We start from the raw sequence: 25,155 nt of genomic DNA on the forward strand, positions 1-25,155 counted from the left end.
CTCATTTCTTTCACCCACGTGATCACAGTGGTCTCAATTTCCGGATACTTGGCTAATCGAAGCCTTTTTCTGTTGCTGGCGAAATCTTCGGCTTCATAGGCATCCTCGATGGCCTTCCTATTTCGGACGTACGTCGACAACGTGCTTGGTGGAATCCCGTGCTTTTTCGCAATTTCCACTTTGCTGGCCTTCCGTTCATCCACCTCGCGTAAAATAGCCACTTTCTCCTTCACCGTCTTGGCACAGTATTTCCCACGCGAACACATCTCGCGGACACAAGCTCACAACAAGCGGCGTGCAAAACGAGGGCTCACGAAATGCAACACGAAACCGTGGTCGATAACACTAAAACGTCGTTCCTCGAAGGAGTCGCGGCAGGAAAGACTGTTTAGTACTTGTTCCAGCACCCTAGCGGCGCCCCGATGGTTGTGCCATCTATCGTTCTGCCGTGAAAGCTTCCAACGATGGTTTTTAACAGCGCCGCTTGGCGGCGCGCAGTTCGAACTATGGGTGGCGGCGCCAATTTTTGAGTGAATTAACGAGCTGTTACGCGCATAGACTTCTATGCACTGCGGACCGGACCACGATGACTATTTCGAATTATCCAAAATTTCGAATTAACGAGTTGTGAATTAACGAGCTTTCACTGTAATGCACAATTGTAAACACAGCATAAACAAGCATAACAACACTTTTGCTTACATAACCAGGCTTAGCAAAGCTAAGCCACAGCAATTTTTTTTTGTTCCTTTTTCTTCCTTTAGGCTCTTCTTTTGCCTTGCTTTTTTACATTGCCATTTTTCCTGAATTTAATTTCTATCATTCAAAACCTGTTTATTCTGCATTCCCTTTACATTTGGACAAGTTGTGCTTTACCAAGTTATATTCTTTGCCATTTATGTCTATTTTTTGCCTACAAAGAAAAATAGCATTGGTATTGGAATGATGGGTATGTCTCATAACATCAGCTATGAAGGACACCATAGCACACAGCAGAGGGAGCAAAATAAGAGATTGAGATGCTGAGTATGGCAAAAAAAAATTCATGTTTCTCTACAGCCACCCTAGTTTCCCTTATAAATGCTCTTATTGATGTGCTAAAGCATTAAGGCACACTTCAAAACTCATTCCCTTTAAAGAACCCTCTTGACTGATGAAATCGACCACACTGCATCTTCCAGTCTTGCTAAACCTGACCACACTTGTGGCCAAATGAACTGGAAACTGAAAGCAGCTTTCAGCAAATGAAGCAAGAGGTTAACACGACTCTGTATGCATCCTCAAGTATTTTATTGGGCATCTCAATTCAACGAATGACATACACCAGGATAGGAGGCCTGTTCTACAAAGTACTACTTGCCACTTCTTAGTGGTACTTGTACCTCCTCTCATGCTCTGAAAAACAAACAAATGCATGCAAAAATTAAGCATGGCAGTGATATTTTTGTGACAGTAAATACAAGCTGTGCAATTTCTGTCAGCGAGACTTATTTTATGATAATATTAAGACAGTGCCAGAAATAGCATTTGAACATGAAAGATGATTCGTGCACAATGAACAATTAGACTCTACAGTTGCCGTCACATGAAAGGTGTTTGCATAGAACCATCAGCACATTTTATTCACACAGCATTTTCAGCTTTGAGAAAGTTGTTCTGCAACACATTACACCACAGTGGTATTCAAAGTCCAAGTCACTTCTAGAGTGAGACCTCATTAAAGGAAAAAAAGTGAAACCTCTGACTACAGCCATCCACCAAAACTCAAGAATCAATCCATTCTAAAAGCATCACCTAAGTTACAGAAGTGACCAAAGATACTGTTTTTAGCCTCAACGGCAACCAATTAAAATATGCACCCCAAAAGGGGAGCTTTCATGAAAAACCTGCACTTAGGAGCCCACGCTGGACATGGCAGCCATGAAAACAAGGCGAACTCATAGCACTGGCCATGTTGTGCACCTAACCAAAAGCAACCCCATAATCTGGCCGTGCTACTGGTCACCTGATCCTTCTCTGCACCACACAAAATGTGTTGTTTTATGGCGTATAAGCACCGAGGCTATCATGCACATGTGTGAACAGTATGTACACACAGTATGTACACACAGTCAAACCCAGATGCATTGATCTCAGAGAGGATAAAAAAAATTGTTTGATATATGAATAGACATTTAGCGGAGCAGTTCTATAGCTACCGAACCAGTGGGGACGCCGTTGCGCAAGCGCGAAAACCTCAGGCAACAAGCAGGTTTACGGTGCTTTGTGCTTACCCACTCATCTAGTCGACCAACGGTTTGTGCACAGCGAGCGAACGTCGTAAACGCATAGCATACCGGCCTCCAATTTAAATGAAAATGACAAACATTTTTTGTCTAACACAACATACCTTTAGACTAAAAGAACCAGTAAAGCTAAACAATAGAGTAGAAATCCAAAACATGTCCTTATTAAGCAGTTTTAGCATAATAAAAGCAAGCGTGATACATATTTGTTTCCGCATAACTCCACTATTCACCTATAGGTGCGGCAGCATAGCACTACACTCAATAGGGCATTGTAGCTGCCGTGCGTTTCGCTTGTGCTGCGCTCCGCCGGTGGTCGGTTTCGGGGTTCCCAGTGAAGCGGAGATTAAACCCGTTGTGCTAAATGTCTTGGAATGCTTGAATTTTACAAACGAAAAATGGAAACTAATAAATGTGTATGTAACCCAGAAACAAGAGCAAATAGCATCCATGCTAGTAACGCACTCCTTGAAAGTGATGCGCCAACCACTGACATGTTTGCATTGCACCACTCACCATGTATTGCCAGGTCTAAACTACTTTGCATCAAAGCCGCAGAGTATGGCGCTCTGGAACTTGTCACTGCCTATCATAAAATATATACTCCTGTTACCAACACACTATCTATACATCCTGTTACGCCTGAAAAAGAAACCCGCAATGCTTGTAGACCTGTCCTATTACAGCATCAGAGCTGTGGCTTACAGCTGAACTCCATCCAACTAAGTCCGTGGCCCACCCCAACAAGGAACCCTTTGCTTAACCCCTCACACCTAGGCACTGCAGGAAAGCTAGAATGGTGGGTGAGCGCCACAGTTCACTTTTTCATGTAGCAAGCCCTCCTGTTCAGTCCCCCTTGCATATTAGCACATGTACGGTTGATGTGATTCCATTCTCTCAACGGTAGAGTCCATTGAGCTGCTTCACCTGGCAACAAATAGCGGAAATATTGTCAAAACGAATAAGACCACATTTAAAGTCCACCGTTACCGTCGCTTCTGTGGCGCAATGAATTAATACAACTTATTTTAGCATTCAAAACATTAGTTCAAATCCACTAAGCAATTTTTTTTTTGTTTCTTACAAACCACGACATTCAAATGAATTAAAATCTAAGATGTTTCATGGGTTGTGTTCCCCTTTAGGTTGCACTATGTGAAGCTTTTGATTCTTAACAGCCGCAAACCAGCCGTGAACAAAGCCAGGAGGTGATGGCATGACAATGGTAACACTAATAAATTACCTTCCCCGTAATCATTCCCTGCCTTCAGTGAGTGTGTTACCTTCAGGTTGCTTTCAGAGGCATGGCTCAGCAACAATCCCCGTTACAAGCAGTGAGGAGAAGGAAGTTGCGGGACCCTACCGTTGAGAGAACGGAATTATGCGTCCGGTTGGTCAAGAAACATATTATACAACCAGGATATGTTGAAATTTTGAAAGCAGTAACCAGGAAATCAGGAAATCGTGTTATCTGGGAACATATTAACCAGCAGAAAAATAGTAGAACTCTATAGGTGAGTTTATACTGTCCGTATTTCTGAGCTTATGAAATGGGGAATCGTATGAACCGGGAACATACCGTATTTACTCGCATAATGATCGCACTCGCGTAATGATCGCACCCCTGAATTTTGAGGTCAAAATTCCATTTTTTAAATTCCCCGCGTAATGATCGCACCCCGAACATGGAGCCGCCTGGTGGTTGATCTGCAGTCATCCCGCAGCGAATGCATTCCGACGAGTTCCCAACCTAGTCTAGTAACGTTGGAGTTCCCATGATTCCATGCTTTGCGGCGTTCGCCATTTTGCAATTCGGCAGCGTCGTAGCGTGCTTTGTGTTTTTGTGCGAGTTTAAGCCATTTCACCATGGGACGGTATGCCAGTTACATCGCCGCGTTCAAGCTCAAGGCTGTCGACTATGCACTGGAGCATGGCAACCGCGCTGCTGGTAGGCATTTCGGCGTGGACGAAATGAGGATACGCTTTTGGAAGAAGCAGCGCGAGAAGCTGATGGCTACGAACAAGACACGGCGGGCTTTCCGTGGACCCAAAACGGGCAAGTTCCCTCGTGTTGAGGAGGCGGTCCTATAATACGCGAGGGACCTGCGCAAGGATGGTTGTGCAGTGTCATTAGAAATGATACAGACGCAGGCGCGCACAACTGCCAGGAAGCTGGGAATCGCCGCAAAGGATTTCCGCGCTAGCTCCGGTTGGACGACTCGCTTTATGCGACGGAATGGACTTTCCCCGAGGCGGCGGACGTCGTTTTGCTAGTGGCTCCCAGCCGCGTATGAAAGCAAAGTGATAGACTTCCATCACTTCGTCACTAGGCTTCGCGAAAAATGCGGTTACCTCATGTCGCAAATTGGAAATGCCGATCAAACTCCACTGACGTTCGACATGCCCCGGAATACAACTGTGAACGAGAAGGGTGCTCGGAGCGTCCTCATGAAGACGTCTGGCGCAGAAAAACAGCGATGCACAGTCATGCTTGCTGTGACGGCCGACAGGCGGAAGCTGCCACCATACGTGATCTTCAAACGGAAGACTATTCCAAAGGGAAACTTTCCCCGTGGCATCCATATATGTGCACAGATGAAAGGGTGGATGACTGCAGACCTGATGGTCGACTGGATCAAGACTGTTTGGGGAAGAAGACCAGGAGCATTTCTGCTTCCCTCGCTTCTGGTTTTGGACAGTTTTAGGGGTCACCTTGTGGACAGCGTGCGTGCCAAGCTGAAAGAGCTGCGCACGGACATTGCAGTCATTCCTGGCGGCCTGACTTCGCTGCTGCAGCCTCTCGACGTGTCTTTGAACAAACCGTTCAAGGACAACGTTCGACGACTATGCTGAGTGGATGGCGATGGGCCAGCATGATTTGACGCCGAGCGGAAAGATTAGAAGGCCATCCGTGGAGATGCTGTGCTCGTGGATCACAGAAGCGTGGAGCAGTATCCCCGACGAGGTAGTGGCTAAGAGTTTTAAGAAGACAGGCATATCTAACGCTTTGGATGGAACGGAAGATGACTTCCTGTGGGATTGTGAAGATGCTCCCAGCGACGACACTGCCGTTTCCGATGAGTCGTGCAGCAGTGAAAGCGAGGATGGCGAGGATTCAGACTTTGATTAGAGTACTGACGAAAAAAATAAATGGGCATTGTGCACTCCATGTGATGCTTAATGTGCGTGTTTATTGCGAAGGTAAGCCTTACTCAGCTTTTATTTTTGGTTGTAATCGAGATATATGTTCTAAGACGTCTGACCTGCAACTTGTTTGCGTTTTCGGTGCTCAAAAATTTTTTGTAGAAAATTTACCCCGCGTAATGATCGCACCCCGAAATTTGCGTCAGTATTTAAAAAAAAAAAGTGTGATCATTATGCGAGTAAATATGGTACCGACGAGGTTCTACTGTACCTAAATTCGACTATTTTCCTCTCTTTTAATGCTTACACTTAGAGCCCTGCTGCCATTTCTCTACCTTTTCTTTCTTCTACCTGTTTCCCTACTGTAGCTATTTAACTTATGCCAGCTGCATGTTAGGTGTTAAAAATGAAGGGACATTTTCTACGACCAGAAAAAAAATCTCCTTTTGTTATTATTCAACTACCACTAGTACTAGCCCTACACTGGGATACTCACAATTCACACGTATCTGCACGCATTCAAAGTAAACTCAATGCATGCATTCCACTAGTCTTGCTCATGATACACCTTGTATATGCTGTTATTTCTAAGCGAAACGTTCGCAGCATTAATCACCGGAAAGTAGAGTGCTTTAAAACGAGAAACACTAAGCTTGCTTTTTTGGAAATGGAAGAGGCAGATAAAACATAACTGGCAACCTGGTGAGATAAAAAATCGAGATTTTATTCCCAGCAACGAAAGGAAGTAGTATGGCACCATGTGCTGAAACTCGAGTGTTCTGACTAATTCACAATATAAATTTCTGGTTAAACCGGAAGTTCTTCCTTCAATACTGTAAGCAAGTGATAAGATCTACCACCTTTTCTGCCTTTGGACAAGCTGATGTCACATCCACATGTTTTGCACAATGCAAAATGTTCACCTTTCCTCGACGTCACAAAGCATGAAAATTCAGAAGCATAAGATCGCAAAAATGTCTGCAAATGTGTTTCCTTGGGCTTTGATAGTGCCATGTCTTCAAGCACACGAGAATTCTAACTTTACGCTGCGCACCGCACAACCACCAAAATTAAATACAACCAGGCCGAGCTACACTGGCTTTGATTTGATTTGGCTTTGATTCGTTACATAGTTGATGCCGATGGATGCCAGAGCAGCCATTGATAGTGACACTGGTAATTACAATGCTGCTGCAGGTAGATGCAGCTTACCGGGAGATGCAGAGCAGTGGTCGTACAATCAAAGTTAAGTGAAAAGTCGGGAGTCTCCTGGGCAAATTGGGAAGGTTGGCACATATGGATAAATAAAAACAACTGCTACCCTCCAACCACAGAGGTTTCAGCCAATATTCAGTTTTGCACATAAGGCACTTAAGAGGAGACCCAGGTCTTTGCGGCCAAAAATCGGTCAGCTACCTCCGAAGTTTGATTGAAAAATACCATCCAATTTGTGCATTGCAGTATTCCAAAGACTAGGATCTGCACGCATGCAAAATCACGCCTAATTTCATCGCCCGCAGTTAGGGAAATACATGCTCTGTGGTCATAATCTTGGTCTCTTTTCAAAGGTCGTGATTCCAGCTATTCCTATATTTCGGTTGGCAACCATCACCGAGCCAACCAAAGTGGAAAACAAATGAACAAAATTGCACGAAACGTGCTGGTATTGGCCTCCCACCGCACATGAGCAAAATGGCAAGCTTTGATTGGCTGGCGGCATCGACTGCTCGCGACCCGGTGCCAGTCTGAAAAGGTCGCTCCATTAGGCCTTGTTGGCCTAGCTCCATTCCCTCGTAATGACTACAGCACGAAATGCGCAATATTTAAATTCGCATTTCATTATTAGCCTAAAAAAAGTAGCGAAATATAGAGACAAATGCGCCAAGGACGTTGCATCGCCGCATCTCGTTATCTGAAATCAATGACGAAGCACCAAAGCTCCGCGTAAAAACCGCAATGACCTGACGACGGCATAGCATAGCCGGTCGTGCTCAGCGCAACAGCAAGAAGCGAGCACGATCTTGTCGAGGCAATTCCTGCCGCATATGGGCACCTTAATCGTGATGGTGCAGATGAGAAAGCGATGCCTAAGCAACTTTCAATGCCGGGATAGATTGCGCTGTGAGGCAGTGCCGCGGTTGGCCTCCCGCGACATGCGAAATCCGAAACGCTGTCAAAATAAACTTGCTTCTGAATGTATGCGGTGCAAGATGAGCAAAGGATGCATATCACTAGTTACAGGCCAACTACGAATACAGCGTGAAGTGAGAATGGCAGTTGTGCACCACAACTTTGTGCCAACTTTGCAGAGGTCACAATGGAAACGCACTGTCTTAGTGGTGGCCTGCGACCTCCAAACCATCCATTCCGTTCGCCTGCAATTCCATTTTTTCGAGGCCAATTATACTGACGGTAAATAATGCACTGACATCGAAAGTGAGTGAGAACCCATTTTAAAGAGTTACTGTTGGCTTTGATGCTTCAAAAATTCGCAATTTGCTTCATTTTCTCAAAACTGCATTTTTGACACATTTGGCATTTCGGAGGAGTGATATCTCTGGTTCTACATCAGCTATTGCTATGATTAATTTTTTTGCTAGAAAGATAAACTCATAACCTGTGCGATAATATTAACATTAAACCACTGGCTGGTTAAGAAAATTTTTGAAATAATTTGTCCGAGTTGCCAAAATGAACTCTTTCTCTTTCAAGTTTGACAAACTGTAACTTTCATCCAGATTATCCTAAATATTCATTTATGCGTACTGCACTCCTTGATGACTCTAAATCATTTAGAAATAAAAATCTCCACAAAGTCTTGTTTAATTACCAAGATTCCTCCAAACAACAGACATGCTTTAGTTACTGTATCAAAAACTATTTGCTGTAGAAGAAAAATGTTTGCAGTTTTAGAATCAGAATATTAAAATGCACCAACTGAAAGTTTGGTGTAATTCTGTTCATAAATAGAAAAATTAGGTGTAAGACCAGGGTCATCCCTTAACTAAAACATGCTCACCAAAGTGTCGCAACAAAGCCAAGACAGTTCCACAAAAGGGATGATAAATATGGTTGGAAAATATTTTTAAAAAAGCACAAAAAAGAGCATGATTCCGTCCTCTCTACAGTAAAGTGCCACAGTTTCTGCCTAGGCAACGCCATGTAGAGGCAAATAGAAGAAATTTTTTGAGCACAGAGAAAGACAATTAAACCAGTCATTTTTCTTGGTTCGTGTACAATGGATCACTGCTGCATTTTTTTTATGCACAAGATAGAGCTTGAAATCCGTTTTTAAAAGATCTTTTGTTTCTTCAAAAACAAAAAACATGCATATCACTAATCTAACTTCAAGTGCATGTAAACCTTCAGGTTATATTCCAAGGTGATTTGAAGCAAAACTTTTATTTAGAAACCTCTGGGCCTAGGCGGAGGGTGAGAATGAAAGATGCAGAATGCTGGGTCAATGTAATACTCACTCAGCTTGCTGTAGTTGAAATAGTAGAACAGCAGAGACATGCCCACCGCATACTGGACAATCGGAGTCAGACCAGCATACTTGGGTTGCACATACTTCATCTGCCAGCGCCAGAATGCTGCCAAGCAATGAGAACTGCTTTAGAGATCCCAGCATTTCTTCTTTCAGACTTTAATCAAAAATGACACAGCTACACAGTACTAAACACGTGTGACAGCAATCAATGAAAACAAAAATAGAGAATTAGACAGTGCACTCAAGCACACCGCCCTCTTTTAGAAGTGAGATAGTACATTTATCAGTCACTTTTGTCTTCGCTAACCACACTGCTTCACTAGATTCACTTCTTTTCGTAATTTAGTGGCGGTTAGCTTCGGCAAACAACTCTAAAAGCAGAATCATCATGAATCAGCAAATGCAATCCGCCTTTTTCACAAGATGTGGCGCCCTCTGGGAGTGGTTGAAAATTCGTCTGATACTAGTTGAAGACGTCCTTGGGAGATGCAGCCGTCAGCGAAATGATGGTGTGTTTTTGACAACTACCACCACCTATCTCGCACGCCTGTCCCGAATATTAACTATGCATGGCCTCAGAGATCGGCTCCGGCTGCGCCGATGGCAGAGGGCAAGAACTGCGAATGCGCACCTGGTGGTTTGTTTTCAACCAGGAGAGAGAGTGAGGCATGCATGCGCAGAGCGGCCTTGCGAAAAAGGCGGATTAGCCGCCTATGGGGACAGTCAACACTAAGTGGCAGTACAGATGCAATGAAAAGATGGATGAAAGAACAAAATTCAATGAGCCTGTAAAATCCACACTCTTATAAAGCTCTCTCAATGGCGGTTCTACAATTTTCCTCAAAGGACAGCTGATGAAAATTATAGATTACAAACTCCCCCATGCAGCTACAAAAGAAGGCCAAAATGTTTTTTCAAATGACAATAAAATCTTCACTGTTAAATATGACCACAGTCACGGTTCGTTAGAATCCTCCCCCATTGTCAAAAGTTACAAGAGGTGTATTGACCTTGCTTCTCCCGAAAATTATACAAAAGACACTCGACTTCCTGAAGCCACGCTGCGAAAGAAAAAGAAAAAAAAAAACTGGGCAGACATTTGAGCTCCACCTATAAGAGCATGCAGTTAATACCGACATGACATGACTGAAATGACGTGAAATGACAGCAGCTTCCCCCGGGGATCCTCATTCATGCAAGTGCACTCTGCTACTCGCATAAACACCACCTCCTTAATGTGTGCCTCTCGTTATCTTACAGATACTCATTAGCAAACAGTCAGCTATAACATAGTGTGGAAGACCATCCGACAGATATAAGGCACCACTAACAAAGCCGTATGAATGTGCCTGCGTGACTCAGAGTCCAAGGGTCCCACAGGGTTCAACTCCCACTCGGCGACCCGAGTTGCCAACTCCTGCCAACTCAGCCATGTCATGTGGTCTCGTGACATTACACAACCCCTTTGACCAATTAGTGCCCTGCCATGTCAGCTGCCATTTACCACCTGCCAGAGGCATGCCCATGATATGTCACTCACAATAATAATAGTAATAATAATAATTGGTTCACAGGAAAGGAAAGGTGCAGTATGGACGCCTGAACCACACCACAGAGGGAAAGGAGGAAGGTGGGAGTGAAAATTAAGAGTGAGAAAGAAGAGCTGCAGTGTAGGGCTCCAGAGTAATTTCAACCACCTGGGCATCTTTAATATGCGCTGGCATCGCATAGCACACAGACGCCTCTCCGTTTCGCCTCCATCGAAACAAAGCCACCGGCAGTCGAGATCAAACACAGGTACTAGGCCGAGAAGTGTTCACTTACAATGCCAAACCTGAATTTTATGAAAAACAGGGCCCCCTAAACAGCGTTGTGGGAGAATGCATTTCAGAGAGAAAAATGAGTCATGCATGTTCTGTGAACAGTTTTCAAGACTAAAGGTGGTAGATGTGATACAACCTACTAATGTCCTAACTGTGCCCAAGGTTACAATAAATATGGTAAGGCATAGCATGGGAAGATCAGTTAAGAGCTCTTCTGGTCAAGTATTTTTGCATTCACAAAATATTTAGTAAAGACTAATAAGCTGACTTTTTTTTTTCTGACTTGATGAAAAAAGTGTCAAAGTAAAAGTTGTAGACACTCTCGAAAAACAGCTAGCTAAGTTGTTTTCATCAGGCAAGTGCTGACATAAAGTAATCTTATTACCAGACGAAAAAGATACCCGACTCAACAAAAAAGTTCCCAAATGATGGTGGCGCCCCTTTAAAGTCCCGTGACACATGACAGATAAAATCCTCTTTTCTGCCGTGCTCTCTACGACGAACCTTTGTATATGCGCTTGGCGAATGATTCAAAATAGCAGCTGGTCACGTGAAAGCTTTAGCTGAAGGCCAATAAATAGAGCTACATAAAATCATGATGAAAACAATGCAGCTAACCTTTTTCAGAGGTGACTTACAACTTCTGCACTGATACTATTTTCTATAGGTGAATAATTAAAAAGTGGCTAATTAGCCATTACTTCTTAACTTGAATGAACGAAAAAAAAACTGCAGACCCAGATTAGCACTTTGAACAGCTCTTCGTTGGTTTCTATGGGATAGAGGTCACTGCTTTTTTTAAAACCATGGTTACATCTAGCTGGGGCACTTGTTATACACAACCAAAAAGCACAAGTGCAAAACTTAACCAACCTCTGCTGAAGAGCCCTGCTAATGCCCTGGGCGACTTCTCCCGCCGTGAAATCCAGGCGCCAATCTCAGTGAGACGCAGCTCCGAGAATGGGGTGTCCGCTGCGTGCCGTAATGAAATAGTCAGTGAAAGAAATTGAGCATATTTCAGCCATGACGAGGCCTGCACTCTACTCTTAACTTAGGATATGGCTACGTGGTAATCGTTAACACGGGGAGGGCTGCAGTTAAGGTTGCAATCCATAGTGCACCACAGAAAAGTTAAGAGGGCCCCTTTTCATGCCTGGGGACCATGTATCTGCATTACATTACACCAGATGATACTCCTCGCTGGCTAAACGCTCCCCACCTCAAGGATGACATCCTGCAAAATTTTACACATTGGAGCTGATTTGATCCAAAATATGCGTGGCATGTACTCTTGTGAACTCTGTGCAAGGCAGGTATCTGCAAAGCACACTGCACTCAATTCCAGACTGAATGCAGCCCACCCGTGAACTCTAGATTTCGACGCACTCAACAGCAACACCAGCATAGCCAACAGTGTCACATGTGGTCCTGGTTAAGGCCAGGCGTTGTGGTAACAAAAAAGTGATCTGCCAAGTGTTTGATGGTGGTGCATAGACTGTAGAATGCAGTTTCCATTTCATGTGCAGGTGTGCCATGTGCCCCTTTTTCTTTGTCCTTTCTATTCCTGCCTTCTAGCCTTCCCTGACCAACTCCAGCTACAACATCAGACAGACCTGTGTCCATGCAAGGTTTAGCCAATGCATTGTCGTCGCTATGTAACACACCATCACTACGCATCACTATGGACAATTATGAAAGCATGATGACATTCAGTTTTCTATCAGGATGCGCAAACTATTGCTGCTATTACAACAACATAAAGCACAAAGTGCCTCCCTGATACAGCTATTACATTAAATAACAAGGAAATACCGTAGCTGGATAAAATTTAATACAAAAGTGGCAGGTGCCTTCATGGCATCCGCAAATTTTCATGACACCCCAGTTAACCCGCTAGGACTCAGTGAACCCCCTTTCATCTGTCACATCCTGCTTTGTCACACTACAGATCTGAGGGAATTATCCATGATGTCATGAGACCCGATCCAAGCCACAGGCTGCGAGAAGGTCCTCTTTTCTTGAGTTGTATGGGAAGTAATGAGACGAACATCGGCAGATTTTTATAAAGACTTGTATCCTCTGCAATAATGCCTTGTTGGAGCTGCAGGTTTTTACTGAATAAAGAACAAAGAATATAGCTGTACTCATAAATTCTCCTCTACATATTTCAGTCTGCTTTTCATTAGCAATAAGAAATAACTCTTGTAAACAGCAAAATTTAGTGCATTATAAAGGCAAACTAAATCACGTCTACATGAGCACCATAAACTCCGGAACATGGCCTTTGCTTAAAATTAACATGGTCTCTCAGATGGCATTGATAGCACTGATCGTAAAGGCATGTGATTCCCAAATTGCTATATCAGGTACATTGATCTTGCAATAAAGAAATGTTTGGTAACATTCTGCTTTGTGCTGCTATTTTTTAGCCAACCGTCTAGCCAAGCCGTAAATGTCAAGTGGACGTGATGAGCATAGAAATGAAAGGTCCGTTCGAATCACCTGCACTATGTGAACTGGTTCACGTGGTACTGCACTTCACCATTCGTTCCAGCAATGCAACATGGTGCCCTCTGCACCACGCCGTTTGTTTCAAAAAGTGCAGATGTCCCGCAGGTCGAGTCACGGAAAGTTCAACAAAACTGTGCACCTCCTTAGTGGTCAGTGCCGAAATGGTGCAGCTGCAGCCGCCGCATGAAAGCAGACGACAGCCTGCACGATGATGGCTTGCGCGTTGTGATAAATAGTGAAGCGACCCTAGTTATTCCACTCGTCAACGAGAATGGTGCCCCTGTTTGCCAAAGAAATGACGACGCGTACTTCAAACCATGTCTAACAAATAAGCACCAGCATGCGTTATGAGTCATGATCATGATCGAAGTTGCTTGCGCTTCGTGCCCGCTGCCGCATGGTGCACATGCATCGAGGCTGGTCCGTGTCAACACTTTATTGCGATGAGACGTCAACCGGCTCCAACATGCCGAATAAGAACAATTTTCAAATAGCACATCGCAATACACAGCTAGCTGACCACATGAATGCGGTCGGCTTTTATACATATATGCATCGCATTACGTATGTGTTGTGCAAATGCATATATATATATTGTTACGGACGACAAGGAAGAAGAACCTGGCAGTGGCGCGGGCAGGAGCGCTCGCGCTAGGTCCGCGAACATTCATTAAACGTCATCTACCATCGTCATCGGTCATGTTCTGTCTCCTGTCTTCATCGGCTTGCCACTTCGTAACATTTGGTGGAGGTGCTGGGTACGGCATCCCCATCCTCGCCTTGGAGCATCGACACCATCTTCACGCCGGGACCATCACCGAGGGCCCAGGGACATCGCCGAGCAGCTTCGCCCCAGCCCTTCAAGCCCAGACCTGAACAACTACCACCGCCCAGCCCCCAGCCCGGACCTGAAGACAAGGATAACAGACATACCGATCAGAACCGAGATGAAGGACCCGAAAGACCCGAAGGAACCGATGGACACGAACACGCAACCCCCGCCCAAGCTGCCCGACGTGACCTTGAGCCATTGGTCCCATGGACTCTGGTGACGGATGGTTGACAGCTCCAAGGGAGGCGGATCACCCACGCATCAGACATCGTACCGGCAAGCCGTTCTATTCTTCCTTCTTCCTCTTCTTCTTCAAGCATCCAGACACGCCCATCATCATGCTATAAAATCATTAACATCGCTAAACTTCCTCGTCCACGATCGGGACGATCGCTCGGTGGCCCCGGGTCATGTTACGGACGACAAGGAAGAAGAACCTGGCAGTGGCGCGGGCAGGAGCGCTCGCGCTAGGCCCGCGAACATTCATTAAACGTCATCTACCATCGTCATCGGTCATGTTCTGTCTCCTGTCTTCATCGGCTTGCCGCTTCGTAACAATATATATATATATATATATATATATATATATATATATATATATATATATATATATATATATATATATATATATATATATATATATATATATATATGTACCTTTTACGGCAGCAGGCGATAGAAGCGCACATGGTTATGATTGAAGTATACAATAAGCATGCATCACATCGCATGCGTGTGTATACTTCTCGAGTACGCATAGCCGTTTCCTTGGCGAATTCGATCGTGCTCTCGCTGACAAGTGGTTTATTACAACGCAAATGTCGAAAGCATCGCGGCTGGATAATGGCAAAACTTCGTTGTCATGTGCTATTTGAACATTCATCGAGTTACCCGGGACGTTGGCGTCGGCTGACGCGAGTTGCACACAGCCGACCGCAGCTTGTTGGCGACGTCAAGGCTAGCAGACGGCCCAGCCTGCACTCTACCATTCGTTTGGTACTTATGCTGCACCTGAACTGCTGGAACTGGCGCTGCACGCTTTCGGAACTGGTGCAAAGAGTGCAGCTGAATCGAACGGATCATAAGTATTCTGCGTCTAACCTAGACAAGGAGGTTATCTAGGCGAGAGGAACGCGGATACACGGGAAAATCCGCGCCGTTTCGCGGCCCTCATCATCCAGGTTTACTTGAAGACAGGTCGTGTAGGCAACGTTCTACTGTTCGTTCAGTGCATTGAATGGCTCCCTTATGAGCACAGTTTTCGCAAGCTTAAAGAGAAGGCTAACAAAAGCAGCCGAGCAGCGATGGCTACAAAATATATGCTCGCCCACTACATTGCTCGCACAGCAAATGACGACCTTACGAGTGAGGTGCTCGACCTACAGATGGTAATTCTCTGCGTTAATATTCTCGTGTCCTAAAGTTGCAAAGTATGTTTATTACTTTGACAATACAGCGAATGCGTTTCAAGTAACTTTTCCTGAGGGGATAAACGCGTGCACAACAAGCAATCGCCGGCTTCCGACCGTGTCGCGAGGCTTAGAGGTGTCCTTAAGAATGGAAAGTCAGTAGCGCCAGCAATGAGCAAAAACGTTACATAAGATTACCGGAGTGTCATCGGACATCTTACTCACGTTTTCCGTAGTATCGAGAGGGATCGTAAGGCCCGTGGACCCTTGGGTTGTACTGGGGCGGGTAGTCTCCGATGGCCATTGCTGCTTTCGATGAAGGTGAACGGAAAGGCAAAAGCAGCAGTCGGCAAAAGCCACGTGACTATTCACATGCACTGGATTTCTAACACAGTACTACACATTACATCCGCCTTGCACGCTGCAGATAGATGACATAGATGAGGCCAAAAGTTGAAGCCTTCTACTGCTTCTACCATGTTGAAGCATATAACAAAAGAATAACCAATTATACAAAAAATGTGCTTTGTAACCTTTGCTCTCTGGATCATAAAGCTAATACAAGAACTCTATAAAACACACTGTTGTCTCAGTTCTGCTTCCCACACTTTATTATCTTTTAGCATGTACTCTTCTACGGCCAAATGTATCGTTATGCCAAAAAAAAAAAAAAGTAAAGAACTCACACGTTTCTCGAACATATATAAGATGATGTCAGTAGCCCCGTGATCAGTAGTTTAGTCGTATTTCGTTTTGTTCTCAAACTGCTCAAACGTCACGTAAGAGCCCACGCTTAGCTAAGTGAGAGCGGAATCGAATCCAATCCAATCCGTCCTCGCCGCCGACGCCCGCAGGTAGTACGCTTGTTCTTGTTTTGCCGGATACAATCGGACGATTCGTTCTCGGACATCGTCTCTCTACTGGGCAGCGTCTCTCTCTCGCGCGGTGGGATGGCGGCCAAGGAGCGACTGGACACCATCCGAAAGCACCTCCAGGGAGGCTCCGGCAATGAGTCGGACGAGGCACGCGCGCTCAACGACTCGGAGAAGGGCGTCTGCCCCGTTGCCGCGCACAGACCAACCACAATCCCGAGGCGAAGGCAAGTTACCTTTCGTCAGTCTTGTTCGTGCACCTCACGTGGAGACAAGATTCGCCGGCGCATTGCGCCGAGAGGAGAGGCGCACAGAGGCGCACTGGAGGTTGGAACCGAGCGAAGAGAACAACGAGCTCACGGGGGATGCACTTTTGACGCATAGGTCAGGGAAGATAGGCCGGGTCGCGCCTGAGCCTCAGTTCCATCCCACGCGACAATGCTCAATCATAGTTTCGCGGCTCTGGCATTGTAAACGTAAAGAAAAAAAAAAAAAATGTGTAATCGATTGCTTCGGCGTGCGTTAACTTCTCGCCGAGCGCGGCAGTTCTTTTTGACTTCGCGAAAACATTCGTTTTGCTCGCCTGTCACGTCCGACTGCAAAAGTGTGGACAACTGACAAGGGCAGGAGTGCATGAACGATGATAGCAAGATGCTGTGTACAGGCTCCAGCTTTTTAAAGAGCTGTTAAGCCGGCAGTGTTCGGATCGGGCTGTTTTGATCGGTGCGGTTGGCTAGAAGCTTGTCAATCCCACTTGCAGCGCGATTAATTTCGACTTTCTTCGCACTGTTCATCTAGGTTATCTATTTTAGGGTTTCAGTATTAATGGCGTTGACCGGTATGCTGTCTGAACGGTTGAGAAAATGCGCTTTCTTGATTAAAATGGGGTTCGAACTGCCTTCATTTCGCCCTACCGTATTAAGTAGCTCTTTTTTTACGGTCCAGATATTCAACAAATTCGCTGTTTATGACCGGTAGTCCGCACCATGCTGTTACTTTATCGCCTGTAGAAATTTTAGATTGCCTTTGTTTACTGTAAAGATTGTGGCATTATAGTAAAAATTCAGTACGCACTGTAAACCCTACTCAGCAATGTTGTTTAATTAGAGAGGCACCATTTTGTTTCCTTTGTGCTTTGCATGTGTCTATAATAGTTAAACAGCAGCACTGAATAAAATTCCTTGTGGATTCACTGGGCTGCCAGCGAAATATACACACGGCATCATAAATTTATGGGCTGTGGCTTAAGCAAATAAATTTAATATACATATTCGCATTTGCAGCACATTGCTTGAGATTTAATGATTGCACTGTATTTAAAACAATCAGAATTAGTGTAGCATATAATCTGTTCCTAGGTGTGCACTTATTAACATTTTCAAATTAAATTTTTACTACTTTAGCATTTCATAATCTTTTGACTAAGGTTGTACATGGCCATTGAAACATATTTGAACATGTTCAAACATCACCTGCTTTACATAGACTGTACCATAGAAAACCGAAGGGTTGATGACCTCACAATCTGTAGGTGAAAGAGGAAGCATATAGCTTTGTAGGTATGCATGTCGAGGTTGTATTTATTCAGACCACGACCAGCTTTAAAACAGGTCGTGGTTCAGGCAAGTACCCGCTTCTCTTAATTTTGATGGCAGCAGTTCACGCTTCGGTGGCTCAGCAGCTGTTCTTGAAGATGTTCTGCCATTTGCTTTTCTTTTCTTCTTTTTTAATTACTTCAGCGGTGTCAGATGATCCAGGAAACAGAAATGTGGGCAGTTGCTAAACATCATCAATACAAACATCATCAGTACATATACTAGCACGAATCACTTTTGTGGGCAAGGATGGTTAAAATTGTTTATGCGAGTACACTTCCTCGTTTAAGTCATCCCTTCTCTGCACTTGGCAAGCACTGAAGTTTGCTTGTGGCACTATGTTGATAACTGTGTGGGTCCTTTTTTGTTGTATTTCCTTAGACGATTAACTGTAGCTTTAGTTACTTCTGTCATATCGCTGCTTGTCATCTTTCTAGAGCAATTTTTTTTTAGCAGTGGCCTCCCATTCTGTTCTCTTATGAGATGTTATGTAATTGGCATAGCTAGAAAAGAAGAGCAGTTTCTTTTTTCTTTTTTTCATTCTCTCTTCAGTCACTGCATGTCAAAATTTAGGTGGAGACTACTTGCCTTTCAGAAATCAGTCTTCTTCTAGCTCTGCCATTTGCCATTACTCACATTTCCTGTTTTTGTTTTTTTCCTCAGTCACATGGCAAGACTATCGTGTCATTTTATTGGAAGAGAAAAATAAAAGCACCTTTAATAGAATTCAGCTGCAAGCAGCCCCGAAGTGCACTTCGTTGTTAAAAAAAAAGTTATATTTTCTTACCGACTTACTGCGTAAATCTGCATCTATTTGCATTTAACATCGAACTACACTCAGGTTGGACATTATTCTGTCCTTGTCACAACCTCCTCTTTCCATTGCACCCACAGCCCTGTTTACATGGACCTGACAGCGGAATCTCGAGTTGGGGACTTGAGTGCATGGACTCGACCCTACCGGGTTTATATGAACCCGACCCGACGAGCGCAGAACCGGCTCTAGACGAGCGGGGGGGCGGTATTTCGCGTGGAGACGAAAAATGAGCAGATGGCACCCGATTCCGGTTTTTTCCCCCGCGCATCTCTAGCGTTTTCCGTACTGTTCTCATCTCCCACTGTGCCCCGACTCAACCCGACAGCGTTTACGTTTCCTGCATCGGGGCGAGTCCAGTCAACCCACCCCCTGTGCGGGAGTTCTGGACTCGCCCCGTCGTCTTCTCGGCCCGACCCGACGGAGTTTACATGAGCCCGACAACTGGTTTTCGTCCCGATAACTGAACTCGAACCGCTCCTGTCGGGCCCATGCAAAACGCCGCTCATCTTTAGGTCCTTATGCAGGTTTCACCTTCCCCTCTGCCATACATAGCCTCTTAAACCTGCAGTAAGCCTGTCTCCTCCTACCCTCTATCTCATATCCTCAAAAGTGGAGAGGCGATCTCTTTTTTCCTCTTTACCATCTACCCACAGTGGAAGGTTGTCACAAAAATAATTCAGCTGACAATTTAAATGCCCATGATGGACTTACGGAAATTGCACTTATTAACTAAGCACTTACATTTTATGACTGAGGCTGTTAATTTCATGGCAAATGTAGATAGACGTATCCTACAACAGCCTTAGTATAGTCCATAGTTATTGCCTTTGATCCGCATTTTTTTTTCTTGTGAAACAGGGTATGCCTAGGTTCAGTTTATCAGGAAAGGGGCGCAGCTTGAGGCAGGTATATAGAATCAATTTCCAATAGCAGACATGGAGGAGTGAACGGTTCGATGATTGTCTATGGGGACTATAATATAATGGTCAGCGCCCATTTGGTGTTGAGGAAAAAAAAAAAAGAAAGTGGCCTGCGCAGGGATCGAACCTACGACCTTCGCGTTATTAGCACGACGCTCTAACCGACTGAGCTAGCAGGCCAGACGTGGCAGCGTACTGTTGAATGGGAAGTGCTCTCCGGCACGCCTGTCGATGCTCTAGCTGGCATCTTTTCTGCTGGTATATGCTCGGCCAGCTTGACATACACCTTCGGTATCTTGTGCCCTTTCTGCGTCGCAATAGGAACGGTTGTCGCGGAATTGCGGGTAACGAGTAGAGCCCTTTTGAGGCGGTGGAACAGTCCAGCTCCAGCGTGAAAACGCCGACGCTCGGAGAATGTATAAAAAATATAAAAGAAAAAAAAAATGTTAAGGGCGTTGCACTGATGCAGCGTAGGCGTGTCAGAACAGCAAGGAGAGCCGGCTCGCTCTCCGAAGTGCGGTGGCACCCTACTCAGAGTAAATAGAGTTCAAAATGTTTGAGATACCGTGAACAGCTGAAGGCGAATAGCGCGCTGGTTGGCTACTTATGGACTTGGAAGACTCTGGTGTTCCATCTGGCCTGCTAGCTCAGTCGGTTAGAGCGTCGTGCTAATAACGCGAAGGTCGTAGGTTCGATCCCTGCGCAGGCCACGTTTTTGTTTATTATTATTATTTTTTTTTTTTTTTTTTTTTTTTACAATTCCATTTATTGTATCTTCTTCAAATAAGCAGATGCATGACCATTTCTTCCGTTTATTTTGGCTAAGGTCGACACTTCGCTTGTTAACTCTGGTGAGGGAGAGTCTCACATGCGCCTTTTTAACTTTGTTGCGAAAAAGGAGGCTTTGGGCACCCGATTTCCCCCATCGTATGGAGAACGGTGTAGGTTGCTGTGTTATTTGGCATAGTTCTATTGGTTAAACAGACCTGTTTTCATTTTTAAAAATATATATAACAGTGACCAAAAACTTTATCCTTTTTTTTTTTATGTGGTTGGGGATGGTGAATTAGTTAATTCTTTGTTAGTTTCTGCAGAGAACGCCGAACAATAGAGAGGCTTTGTCAAAGAAATATAAATACTAAAAGGCTCTGCCATAAATATCGTAAACCGCGCATTATAAAGCACCAGCGTGTACCCATGTTCCAAGGTCTAGAGTCCATTCATCTCACCTTCGAGAGATTGCAATGCTGAGTCCTCGCAAAAGGCCTCAGTGCATGGAGCAGAACTGTATGAAGGGGTCTGTACTGTGCGTTTCGCCCGTTTGGCTGCCATTGCGGGCCGGTGCCGACGGGAGTTACTGGCACGCGGCGTGAGCGAATTATAATGTTTGGTCGCAGAAGATTGCTTGAGTACTAAATTCAGCGGTATATTATCCACTAATAGTGAGCGGTGTTTGCTTCTCTTCTTAGCCCTGGGTCTAAAGGCGCAAATTGAACGGGACAGCCAGTGTAATGCGCGTTTAATTATATTGCAGCATCAGCAGTAAATAATCCTTTCTTGTTAATAGCTGCCGCGAAAGCACAATGGCACCTTGATGTAGTGCGGAAATTTTATTACACTCGCATTTGCATCTAACTGCGCCAGAATTCACCTCATGTCGCTCCAAACTGAGGTACATGCATGCTACGAAGCCAGCAGTATTGAGGTGGTTATAGTTTAGCACGGCCGGTCTCGGGGGAGAGCGCGCGCTCTTTCTTACGGCCTTCTCATCGCCGCGGGAACAATGGGAATGTTTCTCCTTGAGTTGCTCTCTCCGCCACCCAAGGGGCGCGACCTGCTCACTGTTCGCTCCGCGTCTGCTTCAGCGGCGGCGGGTGGCTTTTGCCTGGTTTCGCGCTGTCGCTCGCGAGTTTCGTGGTTAGTGCAGCCCCGAAATTAAAGAACACAGAACGTAGATGATGCAGCGGCATGTCGTCAACGTACTACACACGTGAAGGGATATAAAAAACACTGTCGTTCGGCAAACGTTCGACAAGCATGGCATACATTGCGGCATGGTAGCTACTTTTGTCCATTTTAGTCCGAATTTTTCCCAAGCCTGTACAAGAATAGGAACAACAACAACAACAAAACTGAATGAGAAGTGATCACATCGAAGCTTCTTCAAGGCTAACATGACAGCAACTCGTCTGCAACAGCAAAACCGTCTTTAGCGCTAGATGCGAAACCATTCATGTAACACCGAAGATGAAAATAATTTCATAAAAATGTAATGTAAATTGCAAAATTCTTGCATGATATAAAAGATTAGTATAACAGTCAAAGTAAACGTTGTAGGGTTGAGTTTTAAATGTTATTACAATTCATATATTAGCCAATGTGTGGTATTATACACATTATTTTAATTTTGCAAATAAGCATTGTTTTAATGAAATTTTTACATGCTATAAGCTTGTTATGAAAGCACTAAAAAATGGTTTGATATTCATGACACCACTTGTGCTCGAAGTGGTAAAAAGAGGCCAATAAATGATGAAGGTGATACTCGATGTAATGACTTACAAATGAGTTCACCTGCTATATGGAAAGTATGCAAGAAACTTTAAAGCGTTAAAGAAGGACACTCTCACTGAAGACTCATTTCAAACCCTATATAGCGACCCATTGAGGCTCTTTTCGGGAAAGTAAGGTTAATGTGCGGAAGGGAATGACATATGCTAGATGCGAGGGCCGTAACAGCTAGCGGCACATGACTACATTGTCAAGACAGACGTTTCATCTGAGAGCAAAATCAAGGCACTGAAGGAAGTGATGGCATCTCCTACCATCCCATTTCCCACTGTCACATATTCCGGTTTACCTTACGCCGCTGGGTATATCGTTTAGTTAATCAACTTCGGGTGTGACGCTCGCTCTATTCTTCTTGAAACTAGCGAAAGAAGCAGCCCCATGTAGTACGCTCTTCTACGAGGACAATATTCTAGTGGACTGCAAACGTTGTTGCCCTATTGGACAAGCGCTTTTTTTTTTCTTTTTTTTTTTTAGGAAACGCTGCCGTGCACCTACTATACACACAAATGTTTTCGAAGTACTTAAGACCCTGATTCAGTCAGCATTTTAGAATTCAACACTAGTTGCCCGAAAGGAATTGACAACAGCTATGTTATGATATAGGTCCGCTCCTTTGATATTTGAAACATTTCTCAGAATTCTTCTTCTCAATTAATTATACCAGGAAAGTGACAGAGAACACCGAGAGGCCAACTCCTTATGTGCACAAGCCGTGCAGGAAGATTTTGAGACTGAATTTTCTAGACGCAGGTCGCGTTTTGATGAATTGATGAACATATAGTGCAATGTGTAATTTTGAAGGACAATTTTTTTATTGTTTGCCGCTCTTTTCAATTCTGCTTAACTGTTTATGCCGATTTCCTTGATTAAAAGTAGTCGCGAGACTACATATACATCTTCGGTCTTTCAAATGACTGATATGTTTTGAACGAAGCTAGAACATCCCACTCCACTAGACAAGTGAAAATTTTACTATATGAGTAAATTTTTATTCTTTACTTTGAATCTGAGACGCGCCATGAATTTTTGCCCGTGCCTCTTCTGATCTAAACGAAAACGGTAGCGGTTGACAGAATCTCCACCCAACAGTTCACTATACACTATACGTCAGGTCGCGCTACGCCTGCTTAAAACATTCAAAGGCACATTGCATAGCCTGGTAAATTTAGTTTTGTAGAAAACTTAGGGGTAAAAAATGTTGAAGTGTTCCCGAAGCTTCAGTCGACCGTGCAAGGCCGCAGTGACGAAGGAGAGCGCGCGTGAGCGGATTGTTGACTATTTTATTCCTCGTACGCGATAAATATTCGATGTTGATTACGGACTTTGTATAAACCATAAGGGGCGAAATGTCAGGACCTGCCGGTTACAACTGACGCGGGCGAAGCTAAAAGCGAGCGCGCGTTTCCCTTGCGCGTGAACGGCTGTAGCGGAGGAGCAGCAGTGGGGCGGTGGCGAACCCACCGAGGCGCGGCGGGCGGTTGAAACACACCCCATTGGAGAGGCCGTAAGAGAAGAGAAGCGCTCTCTCCCTCGAGACCGGCCGTGAATTTAGTTTTCGACTATTACACAAATATCGGAGAACAAAAGATATACTGTGTGTGCCCGGAGGTGTGCCCGGAATGTAATGAGGATTGCCTAGTGGTGTGTGGGAGCGAGATTTTCCTCGAGTAGATTGAGTTGCGCCAGTCGGTAAGAATTAATTGCGCAACTTGACAGGGATCGGCCCTTGCGAGAAGACAACGAGACCCGAATATATATTCGCGCACAAGGAAAACAGCAAAAATAATTTCACATCTCTCTCTCTCTCTCTCTCTCTCTCTTTGAAAACAGCCAAAAAAATAATAAGCACCAATTAGGCGGGGGCCAATGGCATTTTCCAGTATGATCGTTCCTTAAAATGCGCTGGGCATTAAATTATGAGGTATTAAAGGTATTGAGACTTTTCTTTTTTTTCGCAGGAGAACGGTGGTAGATTGTTTAGCGAGAACACATGTACGGATTTGGCTTTGTGATTGGCATTTATAAACATATTACGTGCATTTCCTAAAATTTGTGTCCCTGCTGCCTGTTCGAAACGTTGCTGTGGCTGTAGGAAGAAGAAAAAGAAAATGCACGGGCTTGCTACTGGCTCTGTAGCTGAGCCACCTCTGCTGCCTCGTGCAGACAGAAGAGAAAATAGAGAAGAAAAGGAAGAGGGAAAGAAAGACGCGCGCCGCAATAACAGCCGTCGTTCACCACCGAAGCGGTGGCGGGTGCAATGACGGCCTACAACAGATAAAAATTCGGTGGCAGGCCAGCCCTACCTGCCCCCCCCCCCCCCCTGTGTTCGAAACGTGGAAAGACGCCCGACTACTGTGCCGGAGTACCCGGGTTCGAACCCGACCTCGGCGGCTGCGTTTCGATGGAGGCGAAACGAATAGGCGTCCGTGTGCTGTGTGATGTCAGCGCACGTTAAAGATCCCCAGGTGGTCGAAATTACTCCGTAGCCCTTCACTACGGCTCCTCTTTCCCTCTTTCCACTTTCACTCCCACCTTACTCCCTTTCCTTACGGCGCGGTTGAGGTGTCCACAGAAAATATGTAAGACAATTACCATGCCTTTCCCTTCCTATAAATCAATCAAGACATCTTCCGAGGCATTCGCCGCACGGGCTGCCCGTGTACTACATATACGACGCATGCGCACGACGTGCAGATAGGAATTCTCTGCTTACAAACCACCCTCATGAATGTAGCGATGGTGAAGTCGCGAAAACTGCGGCATATGTTTTTCGGCGGGCTTTCGAGCCTTGTCAACTGTCAAGTCGTTTTCCATGGGGGCAGCACTTAATATTACGCACTTGCCGCCCAGGAACTGGCAGCCGATGCTTTGTGCGGCTGTCACCGG

General features: G+C 44.9%; 2 protein-coding genes and 2 non-coding genes across 4 annotated transcripts in view; 2 read left to right on the forward strand and 2 right to left on the reverse strand.

Moving 5' to 3' along the window:
* Positions 1 to 1,271: 1,271 nt before the first annotated feature.
* Positions 1,272 to 15,879, reverse strand: ATPsynF (ATP synthase, subunit F). Its single transcript, XM_084604274.1, has 4 exons — positions 15,720 to 15,879; positions 11,616 to 11,714; positions 8,906 to 9,022; positions 1,272 to 1,395 (listed from the first exon to the last, which is right to left on the reverse strand). The coding sequence occupies exons 1-4, from the start codon at positions 15,796 to 15,798 to the stop codon at positions 1,367 to 1,369; spliced, it is 324 nt and encodes a 107-aa protein (XP_084460400.1). The 5' UTR covers positions 15,799 to 15,879; the 3' UTR covers positions 1,272 to 1,366.
* A 402-nt stretch (positions 15,880 to 16,281) lies between these two features.
* Agps (alkyldihydroxyacetonephosphate synthase) overlaps positions 16,282 to 25,155 on the forward strand; it is a 43,585-nt gene continuing 34,711 nt past the window's right edge. The window contains exon 1 of the mRNA XM_084604275.1: positions 16,282 to 16,597. Coding sequence (XP_084460401.1) covers positions 16,445 to 16,597 — 153 coding nt within the window. The 5' untranslated portion in view covers positions 16,282 to 16,444. The remainder of the gene's footprint in view (positions 16,598 to 25,155) is intronic.
* Positions 19,805 to 19,878, reverse strand: TRNAI-AAU (transfer RNA isoleucine (anticodon AAU)). Its single transcript has one exon. It is a non-coding gene; the product is annotated as a tRNA-Ile (tRNA).
* On the forward strand, positions 20,335 to 20,408 carry TRNAI-AAU (transfer RNA isoleucine (anticodon AAU)). The gene has a single exon. It is a non-coding gene; the product is annotated as a tRNA-Ile (tRNA).

Source organism: Amblyomma maculatum, chromosome 5, assembly GCF_055883805.1.
Source record: "Amblyomma maculatum isolate TAMU_Amacu chromosome 5, ASM5588380v1, whole genome shotgun sequence".
Classification (NCBI taxonomy): Eukaryota; Metazoa; Arthropoda; class Arachnida; order Ixodida; family Ixodidae; genus Amblyomma; species Amblyomma maculatum.

Excerpts from the sequence above, each read along its gene's own strand:
- ATPsynF (XM_084604274.1), bottom strand. The coding sequence starts at position 15,798 with ATGGCCATCGGAGACTACCCGCCCCAGTACAACCCAAGGGTCCACGGG. Across the intron at positions 11,715-15,719 it reads CTCTCGATACTACGGAAAAC|CGGACACCCCATTCTCGGAG; the intron begins GTGAGTAAGATG and ends TACGGCACGCAG. Across the intron at positions 1,396-8,905 it reads TTTCAACTACAGCAAGCTGA|AGCATGAGAGGAGGTACAAG; the intron begins GTGAGTATTACA and ends TTTGTTTTTCAG.